This window comes from Oncorhynchus keta, chromosome 32 (assembly GCF_023373465.1).
Source record: "Oncorhynchus keta strain PuntledgeMale-10-30-2019 chromosome 32, Oket_V2, whole genome shotgun sequence".
Lineage (NCBI taxonomy): Eukaryota > Metazoa > Chordata > Actinopteri > Salmoniformes > Salmonidae > Oncorhynchus > Oncorhynchus keta.
Window position 1 is genome coordinate 1827376 of NC_068452.1, and position 26684 is coordinate 1854059.

General features: G+C 40.2%; 1 protein-coding gene across 3 annotated transcripts in view; it reads right to left on the bottom strand.

Moving 5' to 3' along the window:
* Positions 1–18384: 18384 nt before the first annotated feature.
* The window catches only part of LOC118364816 (VPS10 domain-containing receptor SorCS1-like), a 158284-nt gene continuing 149984 nt past the window's right edge, over positions 18385–26684 (bottom strand). The window contains exons 24-27 of one of the 3 annotated variants that reach the window (XR_008088257.1): positions 24333–24432; positions 23554–23659; positions 19731–19896; positions 18385–19342 (exon numbers count right to left, since the gene is read on the bottom strand). Coding sequence is in view for 2 of the 3 variants with exons in the window: in XM_035746542.2 (XP_035602435.2) it covers positions 19278–19342; positions 19731–19900; positions 23554–23659; positions 24333–24432 (441 nt within the window). In the remaining variant the exon portion in view is untranslated. Of the gene's footprint in view, positions 19343–19730; positions 19901–23553; positions 23660–23876; positions 23975–24332; positions 24433–26684 lie in introns of those variants that run through there. The other 2 variants (XM_035746542.2, XM_052490301.1) reach the window with 2 other exon arrangements.

Genomic DNA, 26684 nt, shown 5'->3' on the forward strand with positions numbered 1-26684 from the left:
TTAGAATGAATAGTCATTACAAGTGCTGCCCGCCTGTGGGTGCCTGTATGTGCATTTCCAAAAACAACCCTATAGGTTTCCGGGCTACCTGGTGTGTGTACTCATCTGTGGATGTACACATTAAAAATGCTATCTAATTAGGGCAGGGAAACCCCAGAGTTGTAGCTATTGCTGACTAAACATTTCGTTTTGTGTCTATGTGTGGAATGAATTTGATATGTTCTCTGATCTTAAGGAAAAATCAAGACTGCAATGTCAAACCTCAAATACACTAACTATAATTTTACATTTCCTGCATTACACTGAAGTTCTCCTTTGAAGTATATATTTTTTGTTATATCCTGGAAGGGCTACAGAGTGTCAAGAAAGACCTGCATAGTTTCCAACAAACACACGTGTTGATTCATGATCGTTTTGTCTATCGCCAGAGAGGCCAAGGGTCATTCTTTCTCAAAAACACCCACTGTGCAGCATTCAATCCAATTGCCGTACCAATCATAGAAATATATATACATTTTTTTTTACCTCTATTTTACTAGGCAAGTCAGTTAAAAACATATTCTTATTTTCAATGACGGCCTAAGAACAGCGGGTTATCTGCCTGTTCAGGGGCAGAATGCACTTTGGTGCGGAAAAGTACAAATCAATCCCAGAACAACAGAAAAGGACCTTGTGAAGATGCTGGAGGAAACAGGTACAAAAGTATCTATATCCACAGTAAAACGGGTCATATATTGACATCACCTGAAAGGCCGCTCAGCAAGGAAGAAGCCAATGCTCCAAAACCACCATAAAAAAGCCAGACTATTACTTTCACAGGAGGCTGCTGATGGGAGGACAGCTCATAATAATGACCAGAATGGACTGTGTTTGATGTATTTGATACCATTACGCTGATTCCGCTCCAGTCATTACCACAGGCCCGTCCTCCCTAATTAATATTGTGTAAGTGAGAGTTGGCATTTTGGAGTATTCCAAGACGTACATGTGGGCCAATAAGATGCCTTAGCTCATTCGAGACAAGACGGCACCATCAACTCTACGCCATAGAAATGCATGAGAAGAAATTCTAATCCCAAAATGAGCCCCAACTCCTATTGGATGAACACCTACCGGTTGCATCCAATCGGACGATAGACAAAGCAGCCATCTAGTTAGTGCCAACAGTTGTGTTCATTGACAGTGCACATCCAGCGAAGCACTTTTCTCATACAAGTACTGCTCCAAAATGTTGGAAAGTCTGGCATGAGCTGATAGTACTTGGCTTCAAACCAAAAGAGGCAAAATACTCAGCACCTTAAGTGATGGAGAAGTCCCTATCTAAATACACTGTGTGTCCCCACAAAAAAAATGGTATAGGCCATTCCTTTTTGCTGACTCAAGTCTGCATTGTGAAAGAGTGTTGACTCGGCTACTTCGGGTAAGATGGGGGTTCCTTTCTGTAATTATAAAATTACTATAACTGCAGCGGCCATAAAATGTTAATGTTAATAAGGTGCTTTTATTGATGTGATTTGGGAATACAGACACACCGATGAGTCAATAATGGCTTTTAGTTCAACTTTGAAGATGGAGAAAGTCATCAGACTGTTCAGCAGTCTGCCCAATACTGCATGTGCACAGTGCCACCTAATGGAAATCAAGCAAAATGCATAGATGGAATATATGGGAAATGTAACTAGGTGTACGATAGGTGGGTGTGAGAATATGCCAGTCTTGCTGGTGGGTATGATTGCTAATTTCTTGAAAAGATTGCACATTTACCACGTGGTAAAAATACCTCAAGTAGAGGTACTGTACAAATGTGTTCAGTATTTTGGACATTCCCCCGAGAATGAAGGAAAGAACAGACATAAGGCTTAGCATACACATTGGCTTCTCATAGACTGTTCAAAGTCATTTCTTTCCCTGATGAGGTATTATAACAACAATAGCAGTATAATTCGGTTCAAAGTCAAATCGGTGCTAAAACGGTCAATATTGAGCATTGGGAAATAAATGTCTGAGACCCTCATCTTTCTAAATGTCAAAACGGCAAAATAGGAGTAATGAGACAAAATGTTCATAGTATTGTAGGCTCGGTCTGGTCCTGCATGTCCATTGTGCATGCTGTACATCCACGTTTGGAGCGAGAGTGTAGTTTCCACCTTTCTCACATTTGTTACCTATGTTTTAGACCTAATGCTTATTTTACTCAGGTATCTGGATTTATTTGACAACAGTTTGAAGGGGAAATCCCCTCAGAAACGTTATCTTTGGTATTTACAATGCCTTCAGAAAGAATTCACACCATCGACTTATTCCACATCTTGTTGTGTTACAGCCTGAATTTAACATTGATTTAATTGAGATTCGGTGTCACTGGCCTACTGCACACACTACCCCATAATGTCAAAGTGGAATTATGTTTTATTGATTTAAAAATAAAAAAATGTTAATGAAAAAATGAAATGTCTTGTGTCAGTAAGTATTCCACCACTCGTAATGAATGGCCTAAATAGGTTCAGGAGTGAAAATGTACTTAATAAGTCACATCTGTTGCATGGACTTAAAGGTTGCAATAAAAGTGTTTAATAAACTTGATTTTTGAATGACTATGATCTCTGTACCCTACAAGTATAATTATCTGTAAGGTCCCTCAGTCAAGCAGTGAATGTCAAACACAGATTCAACCACAAAGACCAGGAAGGTTTTCAAATGCCTCGCAAAGAAGGGCACCTATTGTTAGTTGGATAAAAATCAATCAGACATTGAATATCCCTTTGAGCATGGTGAAGATATGAATTACACTTTGGATGGTCTATCAATGCACCCAGTCACTACAAAGATACAGGGGTCCTTCCTAAATCAGTTGCCGGAGTGGAAGGAAACCACTCAGGGATTCCACCATGAGGCCAACCGTGACTTTTAAACAGTTACAGAATTGTATGGCCGTGATAGGAGAAAACTGCGGATGGATCAGCAACATTATAGTTCACAGAGTGAAAAGAAGGAAGCCAAATATTCAAAAATATTAATATTTTTTTGTAATAAGTCACTAAAATAATACTGCAAAAAATGTGGCAAAGCAATTCACTTTTTGTCCTGAATACAAAGTGTTATGTCTGTGGCAAATCCAATTCATCACATTATTTAGTACCACTCTCAATTATTTCCAAGCATAGTGGTAGAGTTATCATGTTATGGGTATGCTTGTAAATTGTTAAGGACTGGGGTAAAAAAATAAAGGATAAAAAAATCAACAAAATGGCTCTAAGCATAGTCAAAATCCTAGAGGAAAACCTGGTTCAGTCTGCTTTCCACCAGGAACTGGGAGATAAATGTACATTTCAGCAGGACAATAACCTAAAACACAATGCCAAATCTACATAGAAGTTGCTTACCAAGAAAACTGAATGTTCCCGAGTGGCCAAGTTACAGTTTTGACTTAAATCTACTTGAAAATCTATGGCTTGACCTGAAAATGGTTGTTAAGCAATGATCAACAACCACTTTGACAGAGCTTGAATAATTTGTTTTATTATAATGGGCAAATGTAGCACAGTTCAGGTGTGGAAAGCTCTTAAAGGCCCAGAAAGACTGTCACGATCGTCGTAGTGAGGAGACCAAAGCGCAACGTGATGTGAATACATACTTTTAATGTAAGCCGAAATAACTCAAAGTACACGAAACAAACAAAATAACAACATGACCGCTATCAACACTGAGTGCAAACATGCACCATCCATTAGACATAGATAATCACCCACAAAATGCTCAAGGAATGTGGCTGCCTAAATATGGTTCCCAATCAGAGACAACGATAAACAGCTGCCTTTAATTGAGAACCAATCTAGGCAACCATAGACATACAAAACCCATAGACTGGTCCCAACCCCATAAACATACAAAAACCCTAGACAGGACAAAACATATAATCACCCATGTCACATCCTGACCTAACCAAAAAAATAAAGAAAACAAAGAATACTAAGTTCAGGGCGTGACAAAGACACACAGCTGTAATTGCTGCCAAAGGGGCTTCTACAAAGTATTGACTCAGGGGTGTGAACACTTATGTAAATGAGATATTTCTAAAAACATGTTTTCACTTTGTCAATATGGGGTATTGTCTGTAGATGGGTGGCATTTTTAAAAACTATTTAATCAATTTTGAATTCAGCCTGTAACACAGCCTAATGTATCAGCAGTGGTCTTATGCGGGAAAAAATTGTTAATTTACCATTTTAAGAGTTGGGTAGGCCTAGTTGAAGATTTTACGCAAGGGCCCATAGGTTATAAGTGCAGCAGTGCAGCTGATGGGCTACCTTACTGACGGTAAGAAAAGTATTTCATTCTGTTTAATGCAGTTTGTCTTTGAGGACAATGAAGCACTGCATTTCAAACTGAGCTGTGGACATAAAACGATGTTAGCCTATTGACTTGTTAAGTCATTGAAATTCATACATAGCAATGAGTGAGTGTGAAGTGCAGGGTGTCCTAGAAGTTAGACTATTGACATCTAAAATAATCCAAGCCTACATGTATACTACTGTATATCGAATCTATATTTGAAGGCTAAATATAGCCAAGTTGTTTTGAATACTTTTTCCCAGTGAGCTTTGCAGCCCAAAGGACACTTAGGCCTACCTAAGTGGGAGCTGATGGTCAGTACTCTTACCTAAAGTCTCCTCTCTCCTCCTATGCCTCACGGTTCCGCGTGGCTCTATGCCTCCTGCGGACTAGGCGAGTAGTTGATCGTCTACGTCTGGGCATGATTACTGTTATACCCACTGAGTAGCTGTACCTGTGTTTTTATAGGCTTTGCCTTGGTGGCAAAATGACGTCATAATGACATTGACATGATGCAATAGTAACCATGCAATTCCAAACACAACGACTGGGGAAATAGACAAAAGGTCCTACTTTTAACAAAGTACGGCTAATAAAGGCTTAATACAGAGTATAAATAAAGGCTTCATAAGCACTACATAAATACTTCACAAATCATCTATAAGCCTATGTCATACTCTATAAATGGTGTATGAACATACGTAGTGCGTTATGTCACATTTGGCATTTCACTATTTAGTGGGAATGGTTATGTCATTCTTAACGCACCATTTATAAAGTATGACACACGATTCCAGATGATTTGTGAAGCCTTTTGTATGCTATATAAAACCTTCATAAGTTGTACTTCGTTTAAAGTCGGACCCAAACACAATATTAGGAACATTTTCTTAAGGTTTGGTATACTCAGTGTAAAGTAGACAATACCATGTGGGAGGACGACACACTTCCTTTGACCCAGAAAGGAAGAAAAGCGTCCCAACATTGTAGGAGGAGAAAATCCCTCAGCTTAAAATCCTTAGTGTATTATAATACTGATATAGACATTCGCCTTGTCCTATATCTATGTGCCAATATCTTATCACATACAGCACACCTGGCTATAACAACAGACGTATCTATTTCATTTCTCTCCAACGTCCATGGCGCCTTAGTTCAATAGCCTGTGTGATAGAGGCAGTCTTTTACTCAGCTATGTGCCAATACCGTATGGCACATACCGCGCCTGGATATAACCACAGGTGTGTGCTGGTCCTATTCTGTGTATAAAATCTAAATTGAATTCCCATTCTTCCAAAGCCTTTATGACAGAGAGATGAGGTTTCGAGAAGAAGATCATCATTCACCTCCCAGTCAGTGATATTCCTGTCAGACAGCCTCCTGCTAGATTTTTCTCTGACGGGCAATACAACGATAATTACAACGTGACCTAAAAGCTCCTCTTCTCACAAAATCTCCCTCCCTCCCATTCCCTCATTCCCTCTATCCTCATCTCTTCCCACATCTCCACCTCCCTCTTCCTCCCTCCTCCCCTTGCGTATGTATACCCACTCTATCATGCGCTCTCTTCCCTTCTTCTCTACTCATCCCTCCATCCTTGCATGGGTATATGTATCCCCGTTAGAAGAAGCACACGCAGAAAGCAGGAGAATCTGTAATTGCTGCTAATTCAAGATGTCTCTCTGAACCCAGGCATGGGATCTCAGTGTCGCTGTGCCCATCAGTGACGTCGCTCTCAGTGTTACGATGCGGTACACACAGTGGGTGTCGACCCGTATCCTGCGCTGCAGACATGAAAGCTTTGCTATTCCTATTCTAGTGGGAAAATATATATATTTTTCTCTCTGGTTCTGTTTTGATGTTGTTTTGTTGTTCTGGATCAAACTTCATAGAACAATAAGCTACTGATATTGTACCATATTGTACCACAGACTTGTGCCTGGAAGGAACATACAGTATAGTACAGTGATCTATAAAGAACGTGTACCGTAAGGAGTATAAATACATGCTCAATGTATAGACCTCACCGTTCTATGGAGGTCAACTGCCACTGTTTTGTTAAACCATACCGAACTCTCTACTATAGTGGCGTGTCCTTCTACTATGCGTGTAACATGGCAATCATGCATACTTGGATACATACATGTCCAGCATAGCCTTTGTATGGAAGTGAACTTCCACAGTCTGGTTCTGTTAGTGGAAACCTGTGGTATGTCAAGTCCTATTAAATCCAGTAGGCTACAGATACGCGGTAGGCCATATATCCTGTCTACCTGACTGCTCTTGTTCATTGTCTGTCATTTCAGGAGCTGAGAGCCTTTAGGGTGGTCTGTTCTTTCCGTATGTTGCAGATCGACTCACGGTGTACGGTACTTTAATCTGGCAGGGCCACACCTCCCCCTGTTGAGGGAAAAGCGTACTGCTGCAGACAGTTTCCACACCATGATAAGCATAACCACTGCGACTGTTAACTTTAAAACCCCTCATGACTTGAGCCAGGAGATTTTCCTGATCATGTGACGGGGATGTGAACAGCAAAAACTCCGGGCCCTACGCCATCAAACTGAAACACGACCATGTTCATATCGTCAGTGTATTGGATTAATAATGGTACTCCAATGACTGTTGCTCAACAAATACACACAATAAACTGTCTATGATGTTCTACAAAAGGGGATTGAGTTCCAAGCTAAATACTGTACCCATTACCAGGGGTTCTTAAACTTTTTTAGCTTGTGACCCAAAAGAGAAATGGACTGTTCTCCCGGGACCCACATTGTCATCCAATGACCCAAATTAAGAAGCCCACCTCTCACATGCCCATGGGCACAGTTTGGGTCACGACCCATAGTTTAAGAAACCCTAAATTAGACAAATGTTTTGCCAACATGGTGTGCCATGTTGAGCACTTCTGATAATTTACGCTCTGCTTAATTTCCGGCTGTCTAATGAAAGAATTCCCTAGGCTGGTGTAGTTCACAGAAATTGCATTTTAGTCCCATGAATGATGAAAACGTTTAGTTCGACTAAAAGCTTACGATAGCTCCTGGTTTCTGCACTCACAAGCGCCAAAGGAAAGGAAAAATGTCATGCATTTAATTAGCAATCATCCAGAGATATGGCTCTCATTGATATTATCAGATAATATGACTGTCTGTGCGCCAGCTAGTTTCATTCTGGTTTTATGAAAATGTCATTTTGCCTCAATTAATTATGAATCCATTTTAATCTCTTAGATTTCCTTTCAATTGAATCACAGAAAAGATTAACAGGAAGTTAAAAATAAACTTTTTGGAAAGAATTGTGTTGATGATCAGCTGGATCATCTTTTTCTATTCAGAATACAGCCTTTATTATCTATTCATTACCAATTACAAAGACATTTTACGAAACAAAACTAGATTTGACGAGATTTGACTTCTACTCTACAGCATTCATAACACAACACAACTGAGTTTTAAACAGAGCTATCATAGAAACAGAGATAAGCGAGGAATATGAGGCACCCAAGTGGCTTCTAATGAAAACCTGTCAGTCTCACTGCATCTAGGCTTCATATTTGTTTGAGTTGCTAGTAACGTTTCAATACCAAAACCAAACAGTGCATAAACTGCTTCATAATGACTACTACCTTTATTTCTCTGAATGTTGTCTGTTTTTTCTTTTTACCGTTGCACTCATCATAAAAGTGTCTGAAGGTATTACGAGTTCACCAATCAATCATTATGCAAGAAAGTGAGTGTGAGTGTAGGTGTGTGTGTTGTGCGTGTGTGTGTGTATTCAGTATTCAGCACCATGGCCCAATAACTAAAGAGTTCAACCTCATTGAACTCAGTTTTAACTACCTGGCTGTAAGCTCCCCTTCCAAGGAGAGAACATTAACGTGTAAGACCATTAAACTCCCGGGTACTGTATGTTAATGATCTTGAGAAGGCGGTGACAAGTGTGTGTGTGTGTGTGTGTACAGTGTGTGTGTGTACAGTGTGTGTGTGTGTGTGTGTGTGTGTGTGTGTGTGTGTGTGTGTGTGTGTGTGTGTGTGTGTGTGTGTGTGTGTGTGTGTGTGTGTGTGTGTGTGTGTGTGTGTGTCTGTGTGTGTGTGTGTGTGTGTGTGTGTGTGTGTGTGTGTGTGTGTGTGTGTGTGTGTGTGTGTGTGTGTGTGTGTGTGTGTGTGTGTGTGTGTGTGTGTGTGTGTGTGTGTGTGTGTGTGTGTGTGTGTGTGTGTGTGTGTGTGTGTGTGTGTGTGTGTGTTAGAGAGAGAGAGAGAGAGAGAGAGCATGTGGGAGCATGTTTGCGCATGTGTATGAGTGTGTACATGCACAACCATGTGTATGGGAGGGTGTACACATATGCATGCGCTTGTGCCTGTTTACGTACAGCTGGGCAACTGTGCGTGCATGCGCGTGTGTTTGTCTGTTGTATTGTCAAAGCCTTGTCCAGCCTCCTGTAGGGACATCATTGTCAAATCACATTAATTGTAAACTCAATAGATTAACACACCCTCTGTAGTCAAAACAAAAGGCCTATTGTAGCAACCTGGTCTTCATTCAAAATATTGCATACACAGAATGCCCCTAGAATGAATTAAAGGAGTAATCAGTAGAACTATAAAATGAATTATTTGTGTGTGTTGGTGCGTTTGTGTGTGTTGTCTTTCTGTGAACGTTTCTACCAAGACAATTGCCATTGTGTGTTCATATGTATGTGTGTGTTTGTTTGCAATGCATGTGTTTGTGTGTATGTATGTGTGCATGCTACTGTCTGCACACTTCTTACCAGTCCCTCTCCACTCTGCTGCTTTAGAAGGTTACCAGCAAAGGCATTTCTCCCTCTAACTCTCTGCTCTGAAGCCTCTCTGTAGACCTGTCCCCTCAGGAAACCCCCTTTACTGAAATAAAGCATTTCCAATGGCAATTAATATTAGAGCAGGCAAATCACTGAGGAGAGGACCTCACCAGTGTCCTCACTCGCCCTCCCTACTTCCTTTTTTTGTTTTTTGTTTTTTGGATGGTGGATCAGCTTAATATTGCGGAAAGAATGTTGCTTCCAATGTAATTGTCTGCATCATTTCCAATCCCCCATATTTTTGAGGTAAATATATACAGTGCCTTGCGAAAGTATTCGGCCACCTTGAACTTTGCGACCTTTTGCCACATTTCAGTCATCAAACATAAAGATATAAAACTGTATTTTATTGTGAAGAATCAACAACAAGTGGGACACAATCATGAAGTGGAACGACATTTATTGGATATTTCAAACTTTTTTAACAAATCGAAAACTGAAAAATTGGGCGTGCAAAATTATTCAGCTCCCTTAAGTTAATACTTTGTAGCGCCACCTTTTGCTGCGATTACAGCTGTAAGTCGCTTGGGGTATGTCTCTATCAGTTTTGCACATCGAGAGACTGACATTTTTTCCCATTCCTCCTTGCAAAACAGCTCGAGCTCAGTGAGGTTGGATGGAGAGCATTTGTGAACAGCAGTTTTCAGTTCTTTCCACAGATTCTCGATTGGATTCAGGTCTGGACTTTGACTTGGCCATTCTAACACCTGGATATGTTTATTTTTGAACCATTCCATTGTAGTTTTTGCTTTATGTTTTGGATCATTGTCTTGTTGGAAGGCAAATCTCCGTCCCAGTCTCAGGTCTTTTGCAGACTCCATCAGGTTTTCTTCCAGAATGGTCCTGTATTTGGCTCCATTCATCTTCCCATCAATTTTAACCATCTTCCCTGTCCCTGCTGAAGAAAAGCAGGCCCAAACCATGATGCTGCCACCACCATGTTTGACAGTGGTGATGGTGTGTTCAGGGTGATGAGCTGTGTTGCTTTTACGCCAAACATAACGTTTTGCATTGTTGCCAAAAATTTCAATTTTGGTTTCATCTGACCAGAGCACCTTCTTCCACATGTTTGGTGTGTCTCCCATGTGGCTTGTGGCTAACTTTAAACAACACTTTTTATGGATATCTTTAAGAAATGGCTTTCTTCTTGCCACTCTTCCATAAAGGCCAGATTTGTGCAATATACGACTGATTGTTGTCCTATGGACAGAGTCTCCCACCTCAGCTGTAGATCTCTGCAGTTCATCCAGAGTGATCATGGGCCTCTTGGCTGCATCTCTGATCAGTCTTCTCCTTGCATGAGCTGAAAGTTTAGAGGGACGGCCAGGTCTTGGTAGATTTGCAGTGGTCTGATACTCCTTCCATTTCAATATTATTGCTTGCACAGTGCTCCTTGGGAAGCTTGGGAAATATTTTTGTATCCAAATCTGGCTTTAAACTTCTTCACAACAGTATCTCGGACCTGCCTGGTGTGTTCCTTGTTCTTCATGATGCTCTCTTTTAACGGACCTCTGAGACTATCACAGTGCAGGTGCATTTATACGGAGACTTGATTACACACAGGTGGATTGTATTTATCATCATTAGTCATTTAGGTCAACATTGGATCATTCAGAGATCCTCACTGAACTTCTGGAGAGAGTTTGCTGCACTGAAAGTAAAGGGGCTGAATAATTTTGCACGCCCAATTTTTCCGTTTTTGATTTGTTAAAAAAGTTTGAAATATCCAATAAATGTCGTTCCACTTCATGATTGTGTCCCACTTGTTGTTGATTCTTCACAAAAAAAATACAGTTTTATATCTTTATGTTTGAAGCCTGAAATGTGGCAAAAGGTCACAGAGTTCAAGGGGGCCGAATACTTTCGCAAGGCACTGTATATATTTAATCTGAGCTGTGCATCGAAAGATGGGTCGAAGATGGAAGACTGGTTTGACCAGCAGAGATCGCCATTGTCCTTTGAAGAATCTTTCTGGTCGTGGCTTTGTAGAGCGGATACGTTTAAGTACCCTGTCATTCTCAGGAGATTGTCTGTCATTTCCTAAGCCACATACGTTTACAGTGGCAGCTGATAACTCAACATCTAGGAGGTATCACTTATTTTTTTGTGAATAATAGTTCAAAGTTCATACCAAGTTGCCATAATCAGCTCGTGCTGTATTCTGGCTGGTCTAGTCGAAATTCACCATCCCAGCGTTGTGATCGTCACTTACATGGTGAAATTCACCCTTTTTAACATTCGGACAGCGGTCCTTACATTTCTGGAACTAAATGTTAATGATTGTTACAAGGGCTTTATAGTACTGGTGAGGAGAAGGAGCGTGTTTCATGCTTCTAACCAATGTCTGTGCTCCCGTGGGTGGGGTTACTGATTGAGCATAAGTTTTTCTTATTGAACAATTCTCTCATTTAGAAGCTAAAATCACATTTTATCTTCTCACAAATAGTTTCATGTTTAATCAAAAATGTTTGCGACATTTTGATGGTCCTTCTGTAGCTCAGTTGGTAGAGCATGGCGCATGGCGCTTGTAATGCCAGGGTAGTGGGTTCGATTCCCGGGACCACCCATACGTAGAATGTATGCACACATGACTGTAAGTCGCTTTGGATAAAAGCGTCTGCTAAATGGCATATATTATTGATGTAAATCTGATAACTAGAATTGTATCTTTCAAAGTAGACTTTCAAAGATACAATTACGACGTCCTATGATCAGTAACAATCCACCAAAACAATGACTGATCTGACATTTAAGCACCAACGGACCCTTCCATTACAGAAATATTGGCTCATTGTTCAACTTTCTGATGTTACTCATTCATCCCCTGTAACTATTCCCCAGGTCGTTGCTGTTAATGAGAGTATGTTCTCGGTCTACTTACCTGGTAAAATAAAATAAAAATAGTTTGCATCCCAATACTACACTTTATATAAATCACTGAAGACTAAAATATAACAAAACTGTTGGACATAGAAACACTAGATTATTGGCGGGTTTTATGAAATTCTGAAAAACATGAATAACATTCCATCCATGGGACTACTAGGTAATTTGACTGCAGGAAAGGGCTACTTCTCGAGTTGCCTTCAGAGGAATATGAAATCAAATCAAATGGTATTAGTCAAATGCGCCAAATACAGTGAAATGCTTACTTACGAGCCCCTAATCAACAATGCAGTTGAAAAAAATAAGGATAAGAATAAGAAATAAAAGTAGCAAGTAATTAAAGAGCAGCAGTAAAATAACAATAGCGAGATTATATACAGGGGGCGTACCGGTACAGAGTCAATGTGCAGGGGCACCGTTTAGTTGAGGTAATATGTGTATATGTAGAGTTATTAAAGTGACTATGCATAGATGACAACAACAGAGAGTAGCAGCGGTGTGAAAGAGGGTGAGAGGGTGTGCAATGCAAATAGTCTGGGTAGCCATCTGATTAGGTGTTCAGGAGTCTTATGACTTAGGGGTAGAAACTCTTTAGAAGCCTCTAGGACCGCTTGCCGAGTGGTAGCAGAGAAAACAGTCTAAGACTAGGGTGCCTGGAGTCTTTGACAATCTTTAGGGCCTTCCTCTGACACCGCCTGGTAGAGAGGTCCTGGATGGCAGGAAGCTTGGCCCCAGTGATGTACTGGCACGTTCGCACTACCCTCTGTACTGCCTTGCGGTCGGAGGACGAGCAGTTTCCATACCAGGCAGTGATGCAAACAGTTAGCATGCTCTTGATTGTGCAGCTGTAGAACCTTTTGAGGATCTGAGGACTCATGCCAAATCATTTCAGTCTCCTGTGGGGGAAAAGGTTTTGTCGTGCCCTCTTCACGACTGTCTTGGTGTGCTTGGACCATGTTAGTTTGTTGGTGATGTGGACATTAAGGAACTTGAAGCTCTCAACCTGCTCCACTGCAGCCCTGTCGATGAGAATAGGGGCGTGCTCCTGGACTGTGTTATAACTATGCAGTTCCTTATCTTTGATTGATGTAAAGGCTAAGAAGGGGTTTTAACTACCCAGGGCGCTGTCCCACCAGAAACACACACACACAGTCTGCTGTCCTCCTCCTGTCCACCCCTCTAAACCTCCTCTCTCTTCAAGCAATTACGTCTTATTTTCTTCAGAGCTAGACTCGCTGACTTTAGGTCTGGGCTTTAACTCAACGTGACATGATGGACTATTGATGTTGACATTATCAGGGGTGGTGCTAACTCTATAATTTAAAAATATATATATTTCACCTATATTTAGTCAGGTAGGCCAGTTGAGAACAAGTTCTCATTTACAACTGCGACCTGGCCAAGATAGAGCAAAGCAGTGTGACACAAACAACACAGAGTAACACAGGGGATAAACAAACGTACAGTCAATAACACAATAGAAAAGTGTATATACAGTGTGTGCAAATGAGGTAAGACAAGGGAGGTAGGCAATAAATAGGCCATAGTGGCGAAATAATTACAATTTAGCAATTAAACACTGGAGTGATAGATGTGCAGAAGATGAATGTGAGATACTGGGGGTGCAAAGGAGCAAAAAAAAGTAATTGCTAAAACCGATGTATTACTGATCATCAATGATCAAACGCTAGAAATGCAATCACATGATTAACTTAAAAGTGTTTGATGCCATTCTCTCTCTTCTCTCTCTGAGTCAGGTGGTTTAACAGGAGGCTAGAGGAGAAATGTTCTCTCTCTCTCTCTCTCTCTCTCTCTGGCTAATTTGGCTAATATTGGCATTGCAAGTTTAATGTCATCATCGCATATCTTACTTCAACAGTGTGAAATGCCTTACTCTCTCTGTGTCTGTCTGTGTGTCTCTTCTTCAGTTTAATAATACCAGCCCTATATAGGCAGCAAGGCTACACTGTTCTGTGTTGTGTGCTCTGGCTGCTGGGTGTCTGGGGCACTGCAGTCCGTTTCCTTGAGATGTCAGCAGTAGCATTAGGGAGCACTGGGCTGACCCCCTGTTAGCATTGATTTTTGGTTAATCTCCCCTCAGTCTCCCAGGGCACCGGCCCTGGTCTGACTTTGAACGATTAAAGAGTCCCTCAAGTCAATCTGATGAGGCATCACCATGCATCACTAATGGCCCTGGACGTTACTTTTCTCGTCTCCGTTTCTCTTTCCATTGTTCTCTCTCTCCCTATCCCCGTCTCTTCTCCATCTGTCTCTTCTATCGCTCGATCATCTCCTTTCTGCCTCTATCTCTCTCCCTCCATATCTCTATCTCTCTCCCTATCCCCGTCTCTTCTCCATCTGTCTCTTCTATCGCTCGATCATCTCCTTTCTGCCTCTCTCTCCCTCCCTCCATATCTCTATCTCTCTCCCTATCCCCGTCTCTTCTCCATCTGTCTCTTCTATCGCTCGATCATCTCCTTTCTGCCTCTCTCTCCCTCCCTCCATATATCTATCTCTCTCCCTATCCCCGTCTCTTCTCCATCTGTCTCTTCTATCGCTCGATCATCTCCTTTCTGCCTCTCTCTCTCTCCCTCCATATCTCTATCTCTCTCCCTATCCCCGTCTCTTCTCCATCTGTCTCTTCTATCGCTCAATCATCTCCTTTCTGCCTCTTTCTCTCTCCCTTTTCTTGTTTCTCTCCCTCTCTCTTTCTATCGCTGTCTCCATCGCTCCCTCTCTTTCTCCATCTCTCTCTCTCTCTCCTCTCTCTCTCCATCTCTCTCTCTCTCTCTCTTTCTCATGAACCCTTTGCTAGTGACACAGGGTTCTGTATTACCGTCAGAATTATCACCATCATCACCACTCTTGTGTTATGTTGCCTCAGATACCCTCACAGGACAGGAAGCATGATGAGGATTTTACAGTGAAGTCATTGTTGTTGATAGAAAAATAGGCTATATTGAGTGCTTTATGCATGGTAAGGTTTGTGCTATTCCTTAAAGTTGACATATTATACATTATACCATTACTGGAACCACTTATGAGACGCTAAGTCAAAATCTACTACACCTACTGTATGTCAATGTGTTTATCTCTCGGAGTACGCATATGGGAAAAGACATTTGTCATTGTATTTACCAAGTATTCATGTATAGGTAAATGCAACATTTGTCAATGTATTTGTCATGTATGCCTGGATAAAAAAATACCAACACCTGTTTGATTCGATTTTCTTTATAGGTTGAATATAACTTCCGCAAATACATAGTATTTTTTTTTTTACAAATATTGTAAAAAAAAATGAAAACACTGTTAACATCAACTTTCTTTCCATTTAATAAATATGATTGTAAATGCATAAAACAATTACGCACAGCACATTTAAGGTCAAAACAAAAAACATTGTACACCTAAACTTTTGTATTTTTATATAAAAGCTTTACAGTAATAAAACTCTGTCTACAAAAATAATCTCACTAAATCTATGGGGGAATAAAGCGAAATTATAGTTTAGGGATGAACAAAATCAAGTCCTCGTGAAGCGTGAGTGTCTGCTGGTTTCCTTTTAATGCCTTCACACACCTGGATACGGTCCTAAAATGGACACCATACTGCTGGTTTACCTGGTGGAATCAGACCTTGTTTCAGATGTTAAACAAGGTTTTACGGTGTCCATATTAGAACTGCTTTAGAAACAAGACATTCAGGCTGTTGAAAACTGGACATGCCCGTCTCTTGCTCCAGCTAGTCTGTCGTTTGTATACAGCCCAGCCCACACCTTGGGTTCCTGTCCTGTGACATCATAGTATGTCTGAACATCCCGGGCCAGTTTCCCTATCACTTGCCAGCAGAGCTTCAAGGAAGATCCACCTGTCCGCCTCCATTTGTGAACCTGAAGGATTCAAAGGCAGAAGGTGCTTATCTTGAGCCAGTGTGGGCCGGTGGAATCGTTCTCAGCTGAATATTGCCTAAGGGGTTGCTCTGAGAGGTCCACCATTGTTCTATAGGTCTAAATATTTACATGGAGCACGCAAAGCTTGTAATTCGAAGACTTATGTTAAAGCGACCATTCACTCAGAAAAGTATCTCAAATCTTTTAATGTGACGATAATCAGAAGTCAATATAGGGTCATATTGCAATAGTTTCCTGCTGCTCTGATGGAGTTATAAATCCTGTAGTTCAACCAGTCATTTGTTACAATGTCAACATTTTTGATATACATTAAATAATTGCAACTTCATAGTAGTCTTTCTGAGAGGAAATAGTCTGTCTTGTCAATTTGTAAGAAAAAAATCTAACAAAATAAACAGAAGATGAAATGAGGTTTGTTATTTAAAAAAGCACTAGCATGCAGCCTCAAATATACATGTTTAAACCGGAGGATGGGCCCTTTTTCATAATGAAAAAAGAAGCTTTGCTATGAAACAGTATTGGAAGATAGCAATGTAACAATGAGTTAGTAAATTACATCTGAATTCATACAATACATTGGTGTATCCAGTCCATATCTATCTGAAAAGACATGAACATTGTCCTTTTCTTTCTCGATTACAGTACCAGTCAAACGTTTGGACAAACCTATTCATTCAAGGGTTTTTCTTTATTTATACTGTTTTATACATTGTAGAATAATAATGAAGACATCAAAACTATGAAATAACACATGTGGAATTATGTAGTAACCAACAAAGTGTTAAACAAATCAAAATATATTTTATATGAGATTCTTCAAATTAGCCACCCTTTGCCTTGACAGCTTTGCACATTCTTGGCATTCTCTCAACCAGCTTCATGAGGTAGTCACCTGGAATGCATTTAAATTAACAGGTGCGCCTTGTTAAATGTTCATTTGTGGAATTTCTTTCCTTTCCTTCTTTCCTGAGTTTGAGCCAATCAGTCGTGTTGAGACAAGGTAGGGCTGGTACACAGAAGAAAGCCTATTTGGTAAAAGACCAAGTCCATTTCAAGAACTTTTAAAGTTTCTTCAAGTGCAGTTGCAAAACCCATCAAGCGTTCTTATGAAACTGGCTCTCATGAGGACCACCACAGAAAAGGAAGACCCAAAGTTACTTCTGCTGCAGAGGATAAGTTTGTTAGAGTTACCAGCCTCAGAAATTGCAGCCCAAATAAATGCTTCACAGAGTTCAAGAAGCAGACACATCTCAACATCAACTGTTCAGAGGAGACTGTGTGAATCAGGCCTTCATGGTCCAATTGCTGCAAATATACCACTACTAAAGAACACCAATAAGAAGAAGAGAGTTGCTTGGTCCAAGAGACACGAGCAATGGACATTAGAGAAAGAAAAGTAGCCATAAAGTGCTCAGCATTTGTGGAAACTCCTTCAAGACTTTTTGAAAAGCATTCCATGTGACGCTGGTTGAGAGAATGCCAAGGGAGTGCAAAACTGTCATCAAGGCAAAGGGTGGCTACTTTGACGAATCTCAAATTTAAAATATATTTTGATTTGTTTAACAATTTTTTGGTTACTAAATGATTCCATATGTGTTATTTCATAATTTTGATGTCTTCACTATTATTCCACAATGTAGAACATAGTAAAAATAAAGAAAAACCCTTGAATGAGTAGGTGTGTCCAAATATTTGACTGGTACTGTACATTCTAGGTTGTGTGTTGGTGGGTGTTCGTGTGTGTGTATACAATATGTATGCTACATAGTTCAAGTCACTTGAAATATTTTAGCATCGCTATCCAGCTACAGTAGAATAACGGTTATATGAAGATTCCAGAAATATCATAATTTTCCCTCCATCATTGTCTTTATGGAACGACAAGGACAATAAGAAGGGCTTTCCGAAATGCCATAACCATCAATCAAACAATCACGTCTGTCAGATTCCACAATGTAAAACACTTCGGGGTTCGACTGCGTCTAACCCTGCTTCTCAAAACAAGTTAACCATCCATGTACCCTACCATCCTCTACTGTCTGCGCTCTACTTCCTTTGGTTCTTGAAAAGGGGTATAATACGCTACGGAGATGGAGTATACGGGGCCGAGACTAGGGGCCATTAGCCTAAATGTGTCACCAACCTTAACCAGCATTGAGCTTGACTGGCTGCATTAACTCAATTCCCGAGTAGACTTTCAGTTCTGTTCTGTTCTCCCTATTTCAATGCCCTGGTGTGTCTTGTCCAGGCAGTCTACTCTTTTTTTCTCGCCCTGAACACTCCACTCCACTTGATATTACGTCTTAAAGCAGCTGTATTTCATTTGAACTTTTTCAACCTCCAAATTGGGACGTCATATAACTTCAGAAGAAAAGGTACATTTGAGAGGATATTGACTGATTTTGATGCCCCCCCCCCAAATAACTGTCTTCTGCCCATTTCTCTTCTATGAAATCAGGTGTAACTAATGAATGGTGTCAGAGGGAGCTGAAAACATAATGCATCTACATTGGCTTCTCTTGAAGTCCCTATCATGGTAGCAGGCTAGCACCACGGTTCTCAGGCAAGCTATTACATTGGGGAAACACAAAGTGTCATATACAACTAGTGTTTCTCGTTAAATATAGCTCATAGTGTAGAGATTAACAGCAAAGTTCAATAACATCACCAAATCAAGAGACAACCAAACCCTGTATCTGTCTTTGAATTATTACATTGTAAGCAAAAACAAAACATTTCAGTACAAAAGTGTATTGTGCCATAATCAGCTTTCCATGAGACAGTGAACGGAAACAAAATTGTTGTATTAATAATTGATATAGTTTTTCAGTTTGTAATTTGTTATTAAAATACACAAATATCACACAGACATTCATGATTTACAAAATAAATGTGATTTTAAATTCAATTATATACTGAATAAATAGTGTACCACCTCTGGTAGCGACACACAGTAGCGAAAAAGGATGTAAGACACTTACAGTAAGCTAACCAAAAGAGTGTTGTTTTTTTGAGTCTTTTTTTCTTTAGATCATGCTGGCTTTCCATTTGTAGTTATGTATTTGACTTTGTATAAATACATTTCATCAAAAATGATTTTTTTATTGGATAGACATATATTATGAATAAAAAAAAACCTGTATACAGTTTCTTCTGATTTTCACAGAGCACAGTAAGTGTCAGCAAAGTCAGTAAAGTCCAACATGCACCGGTATAAAGCTCAAAACCATTGTGTCCGCTCAAATGATTCAAAAAGTCCATGACACAGAATGGAGTTGCTGTTTTCGGGGTTGTCCAGAGTTTTTAAATGTTGATGTACGTGGGGAGTTCCGTTGAGAACTTGACATGTGCGTGAGATTTGATGCATCCTTTAAAGGATAAACATGATGGGAGACAGAGACATGAGGAAAGATGTCAGAAGAAATTCCAGTCCGTATGAGTTAAGTCACATTTCTCCACAATGAAGGCTCTAGCTGAAACCTTGAGTGAGAATGGGGCTATCAATGTATTAATCAAAACCTCAGTGAAAGTCTCTTTTACGTGAATGACAACAGATTATCTTCATGGCAACTGATATAGAGTATGTGAAAGAGATGGAACAAAATGTAATAATATGACGAATATGAAGAAATTGCAGTAAAGGTTCAATTACATTTGTAGTACTGGACTTAGTAACTCATAAAAAAACAAAACGTAAATTAAAAGAAAGAAAAAGAAAGATACAATTTTTTTTTTTTAAGTGTCGTAGTCACTCACCGATGGGCCTTGTGTTCAACTCTGTGTCCATAAGCTCCGGAGAAGTCACCAGCTCCATCGGAGTGTTCGGGGACACCAGGGTGCTTTCCGTCGGACTTACTGGACTCTGGATCATTTCTTGTTCTTTTTCGTTCTGCATCTGCGCATAGACGTTGAGGCCTGGGATCTTCCTTGAGGAAATATTTACAATGAGACGGGGGATAAAGACATTTGCCAGACTAATAAAATGGGAGGGATTGCCTGCATTGGGGAGCAAATAATTCTGATGCTCCCCTTAACAACGCAATAATGTGTAGACGCACCCAGTAGATGTACCGAGTTGACTTAAATGCTTTGTTTCGAAGCCTTCAGGCTTTATGTATAATTTTGTATATATTTGTATGTAAAATGGGATTATACTGCATGTCTGTGGAAGGCAGAGGGTTTGGGCAGAGGAGATGTACAGTTGAAGTCGGAAGTTTACATACACTTAGGTTGGAGTCATTAAAACTCATTTTTCAACCACTCCACACATTTCTTGTTAACAAACTAGAGTTTCGGCAAGTCTGTTAGGACGTCTACTTTGTGCATGATACAAGTAATTTTTCCAACAATTGTTTACAGACAGATTATTTCACTTATAATTCACCGTATCACAATTCCAGTGGGTCAGAAGTTTACATAAACTAAGTTGACTGTGCCTTTAAACAGCTTGGAAAAAAAACAGAAAAAGATGTCATGGCTTTAGAAGCTTCTGATAGGCAAATTGACATCATTTGAGTCAATTGGAGGTGTACCTGTGGATGTATTTCAAGGCCTACCTTCAAACTCAGTGCCTTTTTACTTGACATCATGGGAAAATCAAAAGAAATCAGCCAAGACCTCGTAAAAAAATAGTGTAGACCTCCACAAGTCTGGTTCATCCTTGGGAGCAATTTCTAAACGCCTGAAGGTACCACGTTCATCTGTACAAACATTAGTACGCAAGTATAAACACCATGGGACCACGCAGCCGTCATACCACTCAGGAACGAGACGCATTCTGAATCCTCGATATTAACGTACTTTGGTGCGAAAAGTGTGAATCAATCCCAGAACAACAGCAAAGGACCTTGTGAAGATGCTGGAGGAAACAAGTACAGAAGTATATATATCCACATTAAAACAAGTCCTATGTCGACATAACCTGAAAGGCACCCAGAAAGGAAGAAGCCACCGCTCCAAAACCACCATAAACAAGCCAGACTACGGTTTGCAAATGCACATGGGGACAAAGATCGTACTTTTTGGAGAAATGTCCTCTGGTCTGATGAAACAAAAATAGAACTGTTTGGCCATAATGACCATCGATATCTTTGGAAGAAAAAGGGGGAGGCTTGCAATCCGAAGAACACCATCCCAACCGTGAAGCACGGGGGTGGCAACATCATGTTTTGGGGGTGCTTTGCTGCAGGAAGGACCGGTGCCCTTCACAAAATAGATGGCGTCATTAGGAATTAAAATTATGTGTATATATTGAAGCAACATCTCAAGACATCAGTCAGGAAGATAAAGCTTGGACAATGACCCAAAGCATACTTCCAAAGTTGTGGCCAAATGGCTTAAGGACGTCAAAGTCAAGGTATTGGAGTGGCCATCACAAAGCCCTGACTTCAATCTTATAGAACATTTGTGGGCAGAACTGAAAAACTTGTCCGAGCAAGGAGGCCTAAAAACCTGACACAGTTACACCAGCTCTGTCAGGAGGAATGGGCCAAAATTCACCCAACTTATTGTGGGAAGCTTGTGGAAGACTACCCAAAACATTTGACCCAAGTTAAACAATTTCAAGGCAATGTTACCAAATACTAATTGAGTGTACGTAAACCTCTGACCCACTGGGAATGTGATGAAAGAAAGAAAAGCTGAAATAAATAATTATCTCTACTATTATTCTGACATTTCACATTCTTAAAATAAAGTGGTGATCCTAACTGACCTAAAACAGGGAATTGTTACTTGGATTATATGTCAGGAATTGTGAAAAACTGAGTTTAAACTTCATATGAGAAGCAAGCCCAAAATAAACTGCATGTTACTCAGGCCCAGTAGCTAGGATATGCATATAATTGGTAGATTTGGATGGAAAACACTCTAAAGTTTCTAAAACTGTTACAATAATGTATAACAGAACTTATATGGCAGGTGAAAACCTGAGCCATCCAGGAAGTGGGATTCTTTTGATGTGGGTATTTTCAATTGAATACCAATAGAGTATCTAATGGGTTAGGACCCAGATTGCAGTTACTATGGCTTCCACGAGATGTCAACAGTCTTTAAACATTGTTTCAGGCTTGTTTTCTGAAAAATTAAGAAGAATGCAACCTTTCTGTCAGTGGACTGTAGAATCATGCAGTGCGTGACCGAGTGCGCACCCTTCTTTGTTTTTCCTTTCTAGTGAATACGCTAATGTCCGGTTGAAATATTATCGATTATTTAGACAATTGATAACCTGAGGATTAGTTATAAACATTGTTTCACATGTTTCAACAAACTTTACCGGTACTATTAGGGTGTTTTCTTCTGCATATTCTGACCGCCTTTGAGCCAGTGGATTACTGAACAAAACGAGCAAACCAAACTGAGTTTTTGGGTTTAAAAAGAGGGACTTTATCGAACAAAATGAACATTTATTGTGTAGCTGGGACTCTTGTGACTGAAACCATACGAATATCTTCAAAGGTAAGTGATTATTTTTATCGCTATTTCTGACTTTTGTAATTCCTTTACTTGGTTGTAAAATGTTTGTATGCTTTTGTAAGTGGGGCGCTGTCCTCAGATAATCGCATGGTATGCTTTCGCCATAAAGCCTTTTTGAAATCTGACAAAGCGGCTGGATTAACAAGACGTTAATCTTTAAACCGATGTATAACACTTGTATTTATTATGAATGTTTATTATGACTATTTCTGTATTTTGAATTTGGCGCTCTGCAATTTCACCGGATGTTGTCCAGGTGGGTTGCTAGCGGAACGCCAGCGCCAGAAAGGTTAAATGTATTTGGCCGAGGTGTATGTACATTTCCGACTTCAACTGTAGTCGTTGTTTGTGTGTATCTGTAAGTTGCTGTTCGTAGGTGTTTGTTTGTATTTGATGCAAAAAAAGAAAGGGAACACCTAAAAATACAATATTATTTAAAAAAAGGAAGGCAATTAGACATTCTACTGTATAAACACATTTATGTTCAAAGATCTATATGTTATTGCGTTCTCTTTCTCTCCCTCTTCTGTTTCTCTCTATAGATCTTGTCTCATTGACCCCTACTGCCCTTTTCAAACAGAACTGTACCTTGGTGAACGGAAATAATTTAACATTTCAGAAAGGTCAACTAGCAAAGCTCAAAGGGCTAAATATTGATAATGCCTGAAGGCTGACTGGCATTTCATTTGCGGACAGAGAAAACACCTCGACAAAAGGATTCTAAGAAAGTTGAGATATAAGCCATTTCTCCCTTGAAACTAAAAGTTTTCACAGACGTTTGATAGACAGTATTTTTGTTAAATGCCAAATGTCTAGACACTCAGTAACTCCCATTTGGTTAGTAATTTTACCCAATGTTCTTTCTGATATATAACCATAATTATACAGTAGCTCATAGCTCACAATTGGTGTCAGAAGTGGGATTAGACCCTAGTCGAACAGTGAGATCATAGCTCACTCCTCAGTGTCCTAGCTAACTCAAAATGTTTCGTCAACACTCAGGAACTTTCCCACTTGGTTAGTAACATTCTCCCAACGTCCTAGCAACTTACAACCAGATATGGGGTATCGAGATCATCTCTACAGTATCTCATGAGCAATGTACCTTTTGAATTTGTAGACGACAAATATCGCCAAACCCAGAACCACAACCGACAGCAGCATCAGCATGGCCGAGCCGCTGTGGTTCTCACTCATGTCCACTAGGGGCGCTGTAGAGGTGGGAGACAAGAGTCACACAGTACAGTATACATTAAATTCCAAACAGTTTCCATAGAGAACAAGTAAATCATGCGTTTAAGAAGTCAACATGAAAAGAGACACCTACTAATTAATAAAATACAAAATATAACAAAATAATTAAAAAATATATTAAATTGTATTGTGATTACGTTTTTGATACGGTAAGTATTTATTGACTTCTCTTACTCTTTATCTTATAAGCCCCTAGGACAGTAGCAGCATCCCCAAAAGGAAGAGGCACACATACTTGTAACGATGCTCACTCTCTGAATGTCTCTGTGTAGCTACATGATGGGAGCCAATCAGACAACAGGGTTGGGGGGTGTTAGTTAGTCGCTGGGCAGGAAATAAACCGCCTGGGCCTGTATTCACAAAGAGTCTTAGTGTAGGAGTGCTGATCTAGGATCAGGTCCTTCCTTTCATTATAATCTTATTTGTTATGATCCAAAAAGGCAAAACTGATGCTTGATCTGAAGTCCTATTCTGAGACACTTTGTGAATACGGGCCCTAGCTCTCTATTTCTATCTAGAACTATCTCTATCCATCTATATACTCATTAAAAAGACCCAGTTATCCTCAATACACCTAGCAAACACAAACAAAATGTAGGTATTTGTATTCGAAGAGATGCAGACACTTACCTGCTGACAAATGTGCAGCATATACTGTGACCTGGACCCCAGGCCGAAGGGTGAACTGGACCAGGTTTTGGTTGAGGGCGCTAAGTATGATTTCAGTGAGCTAGAGAGGGAGAGACAAACACGACAGAAAAATTAAATTTAAAAAAGTATGTGTGCATCGATTTATATAATTAGAGTATTAAGATTTCTAAATCAACATATTGGAACTTTTTATATCAGAGATCTGTGAGAGTACATTTACATTTAGTGTCTTATCCAGAGCGACTTACAGGAGCAATTAGGGTCAAGGGCACACGTTGTTGTCCTGGCACCGACAAACGATGAGAGAAGCCTATAGGGAGGTCAGAAACATGGCAGTGTGGTGCCAAGACAACAACCTCTCCCTCAATGTGAGCAAGACAATGGAGCTGATTGTGGACAACAGGAAAAGGCAGGCCAAACAGGCCCCCATTAACATCGACGGGCTGTAGTGGAGCGGGTCGAGAGTTCCTTGGTGTCCACATCAACAACAAACTATCATGGTTCAAACACACCTAGACAGTCGTGAAGAGGGCACAACAAAAACATTTCCCCCTCAGGAGACTGAAAAGATTTGGCATGGGTCCCCAGATCCTCAAGAAGGTCTACAGCTGCACCATCGAGAGCATGTTGCATCACCTCCTGGTATGACTGCTAGACATCTGACTGTAATGCGCTACAGAGGGTAGTGTGTACAGCCCAGTACATCACTGGGGCCAAGCTTCCTGCCATCCAGGACCTATATACTAGGCGGTGTCAGTGGAAAGACCAAAAAATTGTCAGACTCCAGTCACCCAGTCATAGACTGTTTGCTCTGCTACTGGATGGCTAGTGGTACCGGAGTGCCAAGTCTAGGACCAAAAGGCTCCTTATCAGCTTCTTCCCACAAGCCATAAGACTGCTGAACAATTAGTCAAATTGCCACCCGGACTATTTACATTGACACCCATCCCCTCCAATTTGTTTTTACACTACTGCTACTCGCTGTTTATTATGTATGCATAGTCACTCTACCTACTGTACATGTACAAATGACCTTAGACTAACCTGTCCTCCCGCACATTGATTCGTACCGGTACCCACTGTATAGTTGTTAGCCTCATTATTATTATTTTATTGTGTTACTTTTTATTATATTTTACTTTAGTTTATTTGGTAACTATTTTCTTAACTCTTTCTTGAACTGCATTCATTGTTGGTTAACTGCTTGTAAGTAAGCATTTCATGGTAAGGTTGTGTTCGGCTCATGTCACTGATTAACAGATGTTTCACCTAGTAGGAGCGGGGTTTCAAACCAGCAACCTTTCGGTTACTGTCCCAACACTCTTGACCCCTAGTCTATAGGTCAACACTAAATCAAATCCAACTGTATCTAAACTGCATAAATCATCTCAATTACACTTCACCGTACAGTACAAGAGACAGAATAGAAGACATCTAGCAGTAGCATTAAATAGTATAACCAGTAGAACAACTCGAGTCATATTATTGGTTAGATTCAGAATGAATTTCTTCTCATGCATACCATACTGAGGTAGATCTTTCCACCACATACTTACTGATACCCACCCTGACTCACTGATACTACACACCCCCACAGCTCACTGCACCCTCCCTCCACCCAGAAACCCATTTAAAGTGAAATATCTATGGATGAATCCGTGCCGGTTCTCACCACTTTAATACATAATGTAGGGCCTATTTGATGAAAAACCAGGCTTTTACTCCGGGTTTTTTAGAGCGGCAAGTAACCTTCTGCACAGAGAACGTGCAGTTTGGACATATATCAGACGTATCACCCTGATCTGGAGGCTAAAGCTGGAATACAGTGTTCCACTTCATGATGCTTCCAATTTAGTCCGGACATAGTCCCCTGAACTACACCGTCCATTTGATGTCAATCACACAAATGATGATTTGTGCCGTTATAAATCTAAACTGTAACACATTATGTCAGATATGTCATTTAACAAAGTTGTATCCTTTTAACTTTGCATTCAGGCCAAAGACTAAAAACAGAGAATCTGTACGCAGGTCATGCATAGAACGACCCTGGCCAAACAAATTTCTGTTTCCCCACGGAATCTGTCTTATTTCTTTGCTCGGCTTCATTAAATTTGATCTGCCTCATTTACCAAATGAATTGTGATATGAGTAGTTTCTCCCAGTCCTTCACATTCCTTCCCGCTTTTAGATTTCTTATCAAGTTTAAAATTAGACTAGAAGCTATGAATAATTACTTTTTCTCACTGTGTATCGGGCTCACTAAATCTATTATACAATCTAATAAGCACAACCGCACATCACATTACACTTTCAAGATGCAAACCTTGG